The sequence below is a fragment of the Marmota marmota genome, unplaced genomic scaffold (assembly GCF_001458135.2).
Source record: "Marmota marmota marmota unplaced genomic scaffold, marMar, whole genome shotgun sequence".
Classification (NCBI taxonomy): domain Eukaryota; kingdom Metazoa; phylum Chordata; class Mammalia; order Rodentia; family Sciuridae; genus Marmota; species Marmota marmota.
In genome coordinates this window covers 30,509,593-30,524,264 of record NW_026000037.1, presented here as the reverse complement: position 1 = coordinate 30,524,264, position 14,672 = coordinate 30,509,593, and the positions used below count along the sequence as shown (strand labels likewise).

Genomic DNA, 14,672 nt, shown 5'->3' with positions numbered 1-14,672 from the left:
CTTTTTTCAAACAGCAAAACAATATCTAATATTTTTAAAGTACTCAGACTTACCCTTCACATGTATATGTATATACATGTGCACACATTTATGCGTGGATCGAGTTAGAAAGCCAGGTGAGGAGATGGGAATGAGTTATGAGTTTTGCCATGATCAAGAGGAAGAGCTAAAGAGAAAGATTATTGCAATTTTAACAAGTTATAAATAAGGGATAAAGATAAAACTGCATCTATTAACAGTATATAAGATAATTTCAGTTATATATGAATAGAGATGAAAAATAGTATCTATCATTTTATATAGTTGATTTATATAATTGAAATCAAGTAGTTTTACCTAAGGTAGAATTAGTGTAAATAGATGTCTTTCTTCTTTGTTCCTAGGCCATTCCAATAGTAAAACCATATTAAGGAAATTCAGGACAGAAGATAGAAATTTGCTGTTTATTTATATGATCAGTAAAATTCAATAGTCTCAATATAATTTGTCTGGTTTGAAAAGATATATCATCATTATTGTAAACTGTTAAAGGAATTTAAATAGAGCTTAAATGGATGGTCTGTTACAACCCCAGTTTTCCCAAATCTGCCAATTTAGAGCACAGTAGGATTCTTATTCATGGTTAGAGATTTTACCCAAATTACCTCAGAAATTCTTTAGGGACCACAAAATGTGGGAAGCAGGAGATCTAATAAGGTTATTTCTAGGGTCAGTAGCTTAGAAAAGCTTTGGAACTTTATAAAGTTGTGTATGAGGTGAGTGAATCAAAACCTACATTTTAATTAATTATGCAGGGACTTTCACATGACCCCAAAACAACACATGTGGCAGGTTTTAACCTTATTCATGAGGGAATTGGAACATTAGCTCAAGGTCCACTCTCCTACTGTTACAGCTTACACAAAAGATTTGTTTTTAAAGGCAGGTGCTTTTGTTTGAGGTAGAATTAAAAGCTCAAAATCTCAAGGTCAGTCAACCTGCTGTTATTAAACTTATGTGCATCTAAATCATCTTTTGTGGATTTGGGGGTAATAATAAGCAGCAATAAAGCATAGATAATTTGCATCAGGATGACAAATTGGACCTGACCAAACAAACACAGTGTGACTGTGTCCTTTAGAACAAAGGCAATCCAACTGCCTGTCTTAAAAATAATAATTCACCTGAGATTAAATAAAGTCTGGAGTAGATCATTAACTGAGTGCCATGGGTTCTCATGTCAGTCTATCTGGTTTTTAATCACATAATTGATTATATCTTTTGTGAAGCAGACAATATTTTAAAATAGTAATGCTTCAAAAAATTATTTCCCTGACTTGGATCTCAACATCAAAGAAAACAGATATTTGACGCTTACTGTCAAGTTAATTAAGACACAAGGCCAATAAGCATAGTAGTGGTGGAAGTAGGTTTTCCATATGATTCTGAATAGATTGGTTCAATCAGACAAATCTTTACTTCCCTTAGAACTTCACAGTTGCACCCTCCCTTTGAAGGATAAGCATTTTAGATAGAACATATCAGACTGTAAAAGATTTTCTGGAACTGCCAAATCCTAGGAAGTGTCTCTCTATATGGTGGCTGGTTGAAATAACATGTACACACTCTTGTTTTAATGTCTTAGTTGGATGTATTGGACAGACTGGGAGGAAGATGAAATAGATGACAGCGTGGGAAGGATCGAAAAGGCTTGGATGGATGGCTTCAATCGGCAGATTTTTGTGACTTCAAAGATGCTGTGGCCAAATGGTTTAACTCTGGACTTTCACACTAACACATTATACTGGTGTGATGCCTATTATGATCATATTGAAAAAGTGTTTTTGAATGGAACTCACAGGAAGGTAAAAGACAACTGCTGCTGTTTTTAACCCACAGGCTTTTTTCTTTCACAGAGCCTTGTTGTGTTGTGTTAAAAATACTTTCAAGTTTATTTTTACCCCTCTGAGGTAGCTGCCAATAGTCTCTGTGGGGTGGCTAAGGGAGGCTGAGCATTAAGCATTGCAGCTGGCACTTGCCTCCAGGAGACCAGACCCAGCTCACTGTGGTATGCCAGGATTTGTGGGATTTTTAAAAGAAGCTCTCAGGATATCAGAACTGTTTTAAAATGCAGTTTTCCTACATTATTGATGAATTTTATATGACCAAGGAACTCAACTCTATACAAATATGTTCAATATTTGCAGCTGGAATTTAATGTATGCAAAGATGATTTTGATGTTCTTGGGCAAAATTGAGGACGATGCAGTTGATTGTTAGGGAGACCAGACATCACCTTTATATTTCATCTTATAATTACTTAACCATATACAACAGCATGATCTAACTTCAACTGTTACTTAAATAATGGAAGGATCACATGTTAGAAATCACCAAAATGCTTCTTTTGACATTACATTATTTCCTTTTTGGGAAAAAAACTGCACGATTAGGTAATTCTACTGATTGTAGATTTTGTTTGAGAAATAAATAATACTCATTGGTTAAGCTTATTTCAGTCATTGGTTTACTCTCAGAGTTCCAAATATTTCCCCCAAGTTAGGTAAAACTGGTTGGCATTTAACCAAATGCAATGTATTTAACAGGTGCTAACTAAGTATTTACAATTTCTTTGAATTTGATAATATGTATACAACATACAGATCACGTTTATGGTAAGCATATTTTAGCATACATTAAGGTGAGAAAAAAATCAAGAAACTATCTTAGTTATACAATGTATGTTAATTTGACATGAAGAATTCAGTTAAAAAGAGGAAAAATTAGATTTTTTAATCATAAATAAGGTAGGTAACTTCCCTAATTCTCTACCAAATTAAGTTAATAGAAATGTTTTCTCATATTGTAACAATATTATTTTTAAATGACAAAAGGTGTAAAAGTATTACTGTTGGAGGTATTATTTGTCTTCTAGAATTCTACATGTGTAAATTGACTTAAATATATATCACATGGTTTCTCTATTTAAACATCAACAAAACATAATTGGAATGTAAATTAATTTATTAATATAATCAGAATTGAAATTATGCCAGTAAGCCTTATCCATGTACTAACAATAAACTTTTCTATCTTTAAAATTAAAGTCTTAATCTTCTTTCCTTTTATCCCCTAGAATAGTTCAATTTTCCTGGGACCAATTAATTCAGAAGGATCCCTTTCATTCCTACTGCCTTTACATTGGATGGGCAATATTGCAATATATATGACACTAATTATTTAGTTCTATGTCTAGCCAAGAATATGATACTATAATATAATAAGGAAAAAAGATTGGAATGAATATTAGGAAAATCATTTTCATGTTTGCATTCTTTTTTTATTAATTGCTCATGACAATACAATGATCTTGACATATCATACATTTGAATCAAATGGGGAATAATTTTTCATTTTTCCAAGTATACAGGCTTCAGAATCACATTGGTTGCATTCTTTACTGTTGAAGTACCATTTATGAGAGAATTGAAATGGATATAATATAGATGGTATCTTTCATATTGCATGATGTCAAAAAGAAAAATATGCTCATGTTATGAAATTCATTATTCCAATGTACTGGAAGAAAACAGGAATTAAGACATTAGTTAGATCATTGTCTGTTATGCTTACTTAAACATCATTTTCTCTAAATATTAAGTTATGTTTCTAATGGTCATTTCTAATTTTTCACAATGTGTTTACATTTTCCAGATTGTATACAGTGGAAAAGAATTGAATCATCCCTTTGGATTGTCACATCATGGGAATTACGTGTTCTGGACTGATTATATGAATGGTTCCATTTTTCAACTAGATTTGATAACAAGTGAGGTGACATTACTGAGGCATGAAAGACCACCTTTGTTTGGGCTTCAGATTTATGATCCACGAAAGCAACAAGGTACTGAAAAAACAGATTAAAAAACAACAACAAAAAAACCTTCTCTGTGTTTCATATATAATAATGCTTCACAATATTGCAAAAAGCTTTTATTTGAAAGTGTTGCCAATGTTTTATGATAAAAGGTGTCCACCCAGGTGTTACTCCTAAGCCAATCAAATCTTCACTTTTGTTAATGTATAAAATATATTTCTTATTGTTCTATTTATAGCCTGGCTTAGTAAATTTGGGGATCCTGAGCGAAGAGCAAGGTTTTCTTAAATATTTCCTTTTTCATGTCATTTCCCTAAAGAATGTTCTTTGTTAAATAAAGTATACATATGAAAGGAAAGAAAAGAAAACATGTTTTTAAAGAGTAATTACTGTGAGCACTGAGGAAAAACTTCCACACTTTGAGAAAAATTGAAAAATTGAAAAAACAAATAAATTGCAATGTATAAGTGTTATTTAAAAAAAGTAACTAGCTTAATATATTTTTCTGATTAGTTTCTATGTATATTTAAAGAACATGTCATTATTTTAGATGATTTGATTGTATAACTATGACAATATTCATTTCTTATTAAAATCAGATAATTTTAAATGTTTTATCTGCATGACTTGTTAATGTTTGTTATGCCAGCACAAATAGCATGATTCATAGCTTAGATATTAAACAAAGAAAACAGCTTAGTAAACTATGTGGCAGTTTTTTATGATTCTAAATAGTCACTTTTCCTTTTTATGGCGATATCCTTGTAAAAATTTAATGAGGATACATTTCAATAAATTTAGAATGAATGAATTATATCCTCAATTCTCTGGTGCATATGTTGTCAATAGGAAGTTATCTACCAACAAGTTTTTGAAGATATTTTAGCTAAAGTAGCTATCTTGAAGTCAACTCTCTCATTCCAGGGCTTTTCTCTTAGTGTACTAAAATTGCTTTATTGAGACACAAGCACAGTGTTTTAAAATAATAGCAGTGAATAACATGATACATATCAGTAGTTAAAACAGGATAAATTTATCTTTAAAAGGAATAAAAATGGAATTATTTGGGATAGTATAGGTTATTGCTCTGGACAAGAGCTAAAAATAGAGACAATTGCTAGCACCTCAAAGGGAAATATTTTCTGTTACATTCTAATTACCCTGTCTTTGCCCACATCACCATTATATTTTGTCTATACTAAACTAGAGGCAAAAATGAAGAGGAAAAAATCTTATTTTCTGCAGGATCTTGTTTTAAGGATTATTATTTTTTTCTGCCTTTACAACCATTGATTCCATAATTTATATACATATGTATATATATTTATATGGGAATGAACCTAGGAGTCCTTAATCATCCCTAGCCCTTTCTTATACTTTAATTAGAGACAGGGTCTCACTAAGTTGCTGAGGCTGGGTTTGAACTTGCAATCATCCCGCATCAGCCTCCTGAACCACTGGGATCACTACTGCACCTGGCTAAATAGACATATATATATATTTTTTTTCCTATTTTCCTTCTCTTCAGAAATTGTTCCTTTTCTTTTGGTTATGTGATCGCACTATGTTGTTCCAGTTGGTCTTGAACTTGCTATCCTCCTGCCTTTACCTCCCAACTAGCAGAGATTAGAGGCATGTACTACCATGCCTGGGTAGACATTGTTCCTCTTGAAAGTTTTTGCTGAATTCTTCTAGCCAAACCCCATAACTCTTTTTTTTTTTCGGGAGGTGGGGGAAATACTGGGGATTGAACTCAGGGAAACTCAACCACTGGGCCACATTCATAGCCCTATTTTTTTTGTATTTTATTTAGAGACAGGGACTCACTGAATTGCTTGGATTCTCGCCATTGCTGAGTCTGGCATTGAACTTGGAATCCTCCTGCCTTAGTCTCCTGAGCTGCTGGGATTGTAGGAGTGCGCCACCATGCTTGGCCTCCATAACATTTTTAAAATCTACATATGCTTTAAATGTCTAGTTGCTTTAGTGACTTCATCAGTTAAGTGCAACCTAGTGAAAAACATCCTGATGTACTACAAAATGATCTTTGTCTCACATCTGGATCTTAGCTCTTTTTTTTTTTTTTCTGAAAACTTGGGCTCCATCAGGGAAGATTCAATGAAAATAAGAACTTTATTCATAAAATTTCTGTGAGAATTAAAAATTATTTGTTATATTTAATGAAAACTTGTTATTTCTAAAGTTATATGTAATAAGCACTTTAAATATTCAATGAGTAATATATCAGAATTATACAACAAAGTACATGACAGAGGAATGGTTCTGGTATTTAGGAAGGTGCTATAATATATATCTGTGCAGTGCTATCCTTTGGATAGACAGTGGTCTTTAAAAGTGCTTTTTCCTGCCTTTTAATTAATAAATCAAAATAGAGACTTAGCAGCCTGCCAAGGTGGCTTACACCCAAAATCCCAGTAACTCCTGAAGCTGAGGCAGGAAGATGAGAAGTTCAAGGCCAGCCTTAGAGAATTAGTTAGATCCCATATCAAAATAAGAAATTTTTGAGAAAGTAAAGCTGAGGTTGTAGCTCAGTGGTAGTTCCCCAAGGTTCAATCCATACTACTTCTAAATAAATAAATGTATAAGAAAACTTAGCCCTCATTACTAAACTATCAACTTATTTAAGAAACCATTATATTCTGTTTTATTGAGAATATGTGTTCAGCCAAACTGATTATTTCTCATTAAGTGAACTTATCACTTAGTTTGTTTTTTACCCAGTTTTTTTTTTACCCAGTCTTATTGATATAGCTCAAGATCCTTTAATAATGACCTTTGAACAGATAATACAATATGAAAAGGATGCCTGATTAACAACTTTTTTCAATAGAGATTGAAATTGGAAAATCTATTCAAGATCCAATTTTTTTGTGTGTTTTGCTACATGATCAGTGTGATATAATTATGTGATAAAATGTACACAGATATTTAAATGTAGGTATGTTATCTTACCTTGATATAATTTTCTTTCTGTATTTCATTTTTCAACATAATAATTAACAAAGATATTAATAAACATTTGGAAATACACTATTTTATTCACATACTTTCTCTTTAAACTATGTGTTAGTCTATGTTTGGTATCTATAACCATAACACCTGATAAAAATAACTTAGAAAAACAAACATTTATTTTGACTTCATAGGCTTAATTCAGGGTCAACCAGCTCCACTGATGAGGGCTGGAGGTAAGGCAGAACAACATGGTGGAATCACACATGAGTGTGGGAGACAGAGTGGGGGAGGCTAGAGGTTGGCACCAGCCACATAATGAAAACCCCAAAGGATGCCTCTAGTGACCTACTTTCTCAGCCATACCCCACCTGTCTATAGATACCACAGATTTAGTCCATTCAAATTAGGATGGACTGATTAGATTAAAAGTCTCATGATCTGATCATTTCACTTCCTGTATTAACACAGGCATTTGGGGGAAGTATTGCTTATTCAAACCATAAAATCTATTTTATTGTTTTTACAACTTTCTCTCTCTCCTGGAGAATATAGGTTCTATAACTTCATATAAAACCTATAGTGTATACAGAATATATTTATAAGCAGTTATTTTTACATACTTATGTGAATATAGATCTACATATCAACTGACTGGAACACCATGAAAATATTCAGAGATGCTAAAAATTGGGCATATAAACAGATTAAATCCGCTAATCACACCCCTCCCCTCATATCAGGAAACATACTTGTCAATCACTTTCCAATATACCAAATTATTTTAGGAAGGCAGATGTATATATATAACCACACAAAACAAAAAGCTAATTCTAAGAATGTTTCCCAAAACACTAGTTAGGGATTTAATGTCAAGATATTTTTCTCATATGGTACTGTCATTTCTTCTGATAAAATTTAATTCTCATTTCATTTCCATTAAATTCAATATCTATAACAATTTTATTGACATTTTATATCAAAACTAATATTTTGTAACACTCTTCTAAAATTCCGCATATAAAAGTAGCAACATTATAAAATAACATTCTTTATCTTTTATTCTCTAAATTAAAAAACACATCTTGATTTTTCCTGTGCTTTAGAGAATGAAATAATCCAAATTAAGTAAAATTTGAAGAAAGGTTGATGATTGCATGTAGTAATGGGTGCTTCTAATACCAGCTTCTCAATAGGCCAAGGCACTAGGGTTATGGGTTCAAGTCCAGTCTCAGCAGCACAGTAACAGCCTTTTTCAAAAACTAAACAAAATAAATAATTCCCCAAACAACAAAGTAATTACAAAACCTGAACAATAATATTATATATATATATATATATATATATATATATATATATAAAAAATAATAGGTTATTTCATGACAGATGACATTTGTTAACCACTAATTAATTGTAATCATCATATTTACCAGTACGTGGGATAGTCATTAATATCTAAATCTCACAACAGATACTGAAGAAAGGTACTAATAATTTCTGTTACACATATGAGAAACCCAGAGATCAGACAGATATAGCCATTTGTCCCGAGGAAATAGTAAAACAGGATGAAACTACAATTAAAGTTGAGATTTGTCTGTCCAGAGCATAGCATATTTTTCAGTGAGTTATTTGTGTGGCTAATTTTACTCATTTAAATTTTCCCTCTATTCTACTTCTAAATGGAAAGAAAAGAGCATGTGTTTTCCTTGGTCATTGTAGTTACATTATTGATAAGTTTTGTATTCACATTTTTAAAATTTTAAAGTGCCCTTGGCTACCTGTGTAGAATTCAGGATTCAGCCACTTTCTAGTTTACAGACTTAGCAATTTTTATTTAATGTGTTACAGGGTTTTTTTTAGGTCAAATGAGATTTAGGTTTTGTGATAAGACCATCATCACAAAATTTGTCTTTTAACACCATATTTTTTAAAAATGCAAAATATTACACACACACACACACACACAGCAAATCAAAAATAAACATATCAATGGCATGTAATTCTGAACAGAAGGAAAGATAAAAAAAAACCTTTTATTCTTTCCTGAGATTAATATCATTTAAAGTCAATTCTGAATTATCCTAGAATAAATACAGGATTCACCTGACCTAAGGATTTCACTTTGCTGGTCTTTTATTCTTGGAGTAAATATGGTGTCTAATTTCTTTTCTAAACTGCAAACTTGAACATCACACTATTAAGTGGAAACTTCTCCTGGTTTTTCGTGTTATGTGTTAGGTACAGAGATTTCTAATTTCACTCATGATAAAACCCTTAGAAATCAATGAGTCCAGGAAGCGTACAGAAAACAGGGTTTCTTCTTTCCATTATTCTGAAGAAAATCGGTATGAAGGGAAAACAGGCGGTGGGATTGCTTTGTGCTGGTTTACACAGTCTACCACTTGCTAGAAAGAAGAAATTTATTAACAGAAGTTAAATTACTTTGGTCTAGAAACATTGAGATGTTAATCCAAGCTTGTGATGTTCTGGGATATCATTTGTGTCTTTATTACTCTTCTATTGAAGTTATAATACACTATAAAATATACTCTTTCCTGAAAAGCAAAGTCCATACAAACAGTATATATCTAGACTTAAGTAAAAATGAGAGAAGTTCCTTCATCCTATTAAAACTAATATCTATTCACACATTTGTACCTTGTATACACACTGCAAGTAATTGTTTCTGTCATTCAACTGAAAAATTTTATTTTATTATTATAATAAATTATAATAATTTCATATTTCTCATAAGGCTGACTTAGATCTTTTTTTTATTTTACAGTATTCTCTACATTTTTGAATTTATTATATAAACTTTTTCAAGATAGAGCTCATGTGATAGACCTTTTTGAAGTTTTAGCAACTGAAAGTGTTATTTATTCATTTACTTACTCAACTAATGTATATTAAATGCACCTTTTGTGTCAGGCACTATTTGTGAAACAAAATAATTCTTCTTCTGTAAGGTAAAAGATTGGGGAAAAAGACTCAGAAAGATCATTATCTTGAACTAGAATTTGAAAGTAGTCTTTATTTGCTTTCCCTGCATATTTGATTTTTTAATTAAATATATGTTTCCAAAGTAAATTATCTAGAATTCCATTTTGTTGTTTTAGCATATTATTTTTTCTCTATTCTTTTGAGCTTGGTTTATTTATAAGTTAAAGAAGGTGAATTTTAGAGTAAAAATCCTTTTACTAATAAGTTAGAAATAAGAATAGTAATAATAGTTATTATCTAGACATAAATAATAATTTTAATAAGGAGTATTATTAATTTTTAGACTTTAGAAAATTCAATTCAACCCTTATATTCTCATTACTTACAAATAAGATAAAGCCTACCTTAATATTTGATTATAAAAAATGAAGTGAATTAAATATATGTGTGAGACAACTTTCTCTGGGATTGATACATTATGGACTTTCATTAATGTAACTATCAATATATTAATATCTCTTTCCATTGATATCTATGTACAATCATTTGCACTACATTTGAAAAATAGTCACTGAATCATGTTTTAGAGATATTTTTATGTGAAATATTTTGCAAGCTGCTAAAACTTCAAAAAAGTGTATCACATGAGCTCTGTCAAAAAAAGTTCATATAATAAATTAAAAATGTAGAGGAACACTGTAAAATAAAAAGGATCTAAGTCATTCTTATGAGAAATATGGAATTATTATAATTTATTTAGATTTTAGTTTTCTATCATGAGAGTATAAATACCAATGCCAGTAATTTAATATGTAGCAGTCACAGGATGGGAATATATTTCAAAGTTTGAATAAATGATAATTTATTTTCAAATGCTTAAATCTCACATTAATTAGAATGTAAGTATGAATCACACAATTGATTTAAAGAATATAGTCATTGTCATTATTTTTTTATTTTTAGTGCCTTTGTTATTCATATATTTTGTAACATATTTTGAATTAATAGTAATTTTCCAAAATCCAGGTGTTACTAAACTATTGAATACTTAATTTAATTATGTATACAATATGCACAACAAAGACAGTACATCTGAATGACCTGTGGAGTACTACAGTTTTATCCCATGGTCATGTGATAAACATGACCTTATCTGGTGACTACTTAAGACATTCATTTCTGCATTCCATATTGAAAAAAAAAAAAAAATGAACTAAGATTAATTACTGTTTAAAAACTGAAGCTAATTCTCAAATTATTAGGTTTCTTCTGTTTCAAAGTTTATTTTTTAAATTTTTTATAAATATATTAAATTCTCAGAATAATTAAAAGAAGCAATAATATGCTTTAAGTCATTTATTCAGATCTGTTGGCACAAAATAATAATGTATGAGAATTAATTAATTAATTAATAATGGTGCATACAGCACCATTTTAGAGAGTATTTTTTTTCCTTGCTTACTATTCTTTGAATAGCAATCCAACCCCTGAAGCCCTCAGTATAAACCTGTCAGTCATTTTAGTCATATTTTTGTCATTTACACTTTAACTTTCAATTTTATCTTAGTTATTTTATTATTTATTGTATAATCTTGTGAAATTAAAAGCTCTTTTGTTCTTTTTTTTGAGAGAGAGAGAGAGAGAGAGAGAGAGAGAGAGAATTTTAATATTTATTTTTTAGTTATCGGCAGACACAACATCTTTGTATGTGGTGCTGAGGATCGAACCCTGGCCGCATGCATGCCAGGCGAGCGTGCTATGGCTTGAGCCACATTCCCAGCCCTCTTTTGTTCTTAATATTTAAAAAAGATCTTCTGATATAATCAAAACCTTTTTATTTGTACCTTGAAAATGCAACATAGTATAAATGATGACACTATGTTGATGACACTGCCAATTGGATTGCTAGTGTTGTAGAGTTCTTTGTAAAGTTGGACAGATGTATGGCTCAGTTCACTTTCTTTCTTGCCTTTCCAACCTGTAGGAATACATAGCATAAAAATGGTGATTACGTTAATTTTATTTACTCTTTCCTACAACTTTATGAAATATAATCTCCAACCCCTTCAAAAATTTGCTTGTTTTTTTCTGAAAGTCTCCAAAGGTGCTTTCACATATATATTCATGAATAATTTTCTCTCACGCCTATTAATTGATGATCATTTTATGCTTCATCAGTGTCTCTGCACATTAGGTCCTATGGAACAACACATTCACCCTTCTGTACTGTACATTCTCTTGATAGCCATCAAGCTGCACATACCCTGTGCTCTTTTGAGTCACCAACACTCCGTCATACAAGCATACTTGCATTCCATTTGCACAAAATGGAATATCTCAGCCTTGTTTCTTGTTTATTTTCTGTTTGTGAGAAACCCAAAGCTGAATTCCAAGAGCCAGTAGTCAAGAACTCAAACTTGAATAAAGAGAGATGTATTTGGCCCTCTTTTTCTTTTTCCTTGTATCTAACTGTACACAGACCACTTTCTTCTGCAGTCAACACTGAAATTCTTCTTCTCTACCAAAAAAATTACATATTTTAAAATGTTTCTGAATTTTATTACAATTCAGAAGGAGTCTTGACTACATTATTGAATATATAATATACATAGCATATCAAAATATATATATATCTATACCTATGTGTACCTACTAAAAAGAAAGTGGGCTTAAACTGGCTGACTGGTTGGAATCAGTGTTCTCTAATATATTTGCTTCTCTCCTATTGTAGGTGACAATATGTGCCGAGTCAATAATGGGGGCTGTAGTACACTTTGCTTGGCCATTCCAGCAGGCCGAGTCTGTGCTTGTGCCGATAATCAACTTTTGGATGAAAATGGGACAACTTGCACATGTAAGTTTCTTTTCTTGTCACACATGTTGTTTATATGCCTCATTCTGAAGATTAGAAAGAAACAGGTGAAACCAAAGGAATTACAATCAAATTGGAGGAGAAATTCAGAAAATTTCTTAGATATTGTTCTTTCCAGACTACAAATTATTAATTGAATCAATTTCTAATGAACAGATAATTAATGACAGTGATGAAATTGGCAGAGTATTCTGTCAGTGTTGCATGAAGTTTAACAAAGAAAATTAAATAAGTATATGCCAAACAAGCAAATATTTAATGAAATTGTAAAAGAACCTCACCATCAGCACTTGCAACTGAAATCACATAGTTAATGAGATAGTTAGTAGAACATTGATTTAAAATGACTTAAAATGACTAAATGGGCTCAGCTATCTATTTGGTGGTGAAGTACAAGGAAGAAGACAAAGAAAGAGACTTATAAGGAATTTATAGACTTTATCAAAGTAGTGAAATGATTAATTGAAATGATTGTCCTGGATTAATGGTACTTTTGTTAACTTTTACTGGCATTCTCCAATTTATTGCATATTATTATTCCAAAGTGACTCTTGAAATTTCTTATTTCTACCACAAATTGTCTCCCTTAAGAACAATAACAACAATATTATGCATGCACTGAGCTCTATATAAAAATTTCTGAATGATTTAATTTTAAATTGTATGCTAGTTAGAGTTCTCCAGAGAAATAGAACCAGTAGGATGGATGGATGGATTTGTATATGTATATACACACACACATACAGTTTGAAGGATTTTATTGTGAGAAATCAGCTCACATAATCTTAGGTTCTGCAGTTGACAAGCTGGAGATTAGATGTCAATGGATTTGAGACCCAGTAAAAGGTGATGTTCCAGTTCATTCTAAAGGTACAAAAGAACCTAAAGGTCCTGGGGTATTTAGACCCCAAATTATTTTATTATGGAGACTGAACTCTTAATTATCTTGTACACTTTTAGTTTTGAATAACAAACACTACAATATAATTTATTTTGTTCTCTATTTTACTTATCATGTAACTGAATATTCTTTGTGAACATGATTTTTATTGACTTCATTTTAAGCCATTAATTTTCTTTTCATATTTAATGTACTATTTATGATTCATTGTTATAGATTTGTCTATTTCTTTATTGTTTATATTTTTTTATGTATTTTACCTTATAGTCCATGGTCCATTTGTGTAAGATCCTCCTTAGCTATTTGTAATATGGCTATAAGTTTAAATTCTATTACTGTCATTGGAATTTCAACTCTGAGATGAAGACTCTAGTTTTATTTCTGCCCCTTTATTTAACTATATAATTATAATATAGTTCTTATGTTATAATTTAGGAGTATAATTTAGGATTTCTGATCAATTATATTAATTAAAATCAAAAGGATTCTTTGTAAGTATATTTTGACATTGAACAATTAATTAATTTTATAATATTTTACAATACTTTTAGACCTATATTAGAGTTTCTTTAAGTATATTTTTAAATTCTTTGATTTTTGGTACACAGTAGTTTATTTATTAGTTTTCATTAATTTGTAAAATAGATGGAATATATCTTGAAGTAACTTTTTCAGGAAGTGCATATAAGGTATATATTGTCTAGTTCTTATGTATAGCAAATGTCTTTACCTTTCTGTGTGAATAGCAATTCTTTTCAGTATGAATCTTCTCTTCAAAATTCTAGAAATATTCTTCATATTTTTGTAGAATTTCACACTTCTAAACACAAATATGAGTTTTATCTCTTTCGCAGTTTTCTCTCTCTCTCTCTCTCTCTCTCTCTCTCTCTCTCTCTCTCTCTCTCTTTTTGTGCTAGGAATTGAACCCAGGACCTTGTTCAAGATGTCTTACACTGGCCTATCTCCCCAACCCTTTTTACATTTTACTTTGAGACAATCTCAATAAATTGTCCAGGCTAGCATCAGAACTTGAGACCCTTCTGTTCAATATCCCAAGTAGCTAAGATTACAGGTGTCTGCAACCATGCATGGCATAAGTTTATTTCCTTTGGTAAAGGAATGTT

At 30.9% G+C, this 14,672-nt stretch overlaps 1 protein-coding gene across 1 annotated transcript in view; it reads left to right on the top strand.

Annotated features, from left to right (window-relative positions):
- Positions 1-14,672, top strand: part of Lrp1b (LDL receptor related protein 1B) — a 1,807,788-nt gene that overhangs the window by 1,036,869 nt on the left and 756,247 nt on the right. The window contains exons 13-15 of the mRNA XM_015479144.2: positions 1,625-1,844; positions 3,694-3,883; positions 12,507-12,629. Of these exons, the coding sequence (XP_015334630.1) occupies positions 1,625-1,844; positions 3,694-3,883; positions 12,507-12,629 (533 nt within the window). The remainder of the gene's footprint in view (positions 1-1,624; positions 1,845-3,693; positions 3,884-12,506; positions 12,630-14,672) is intronic.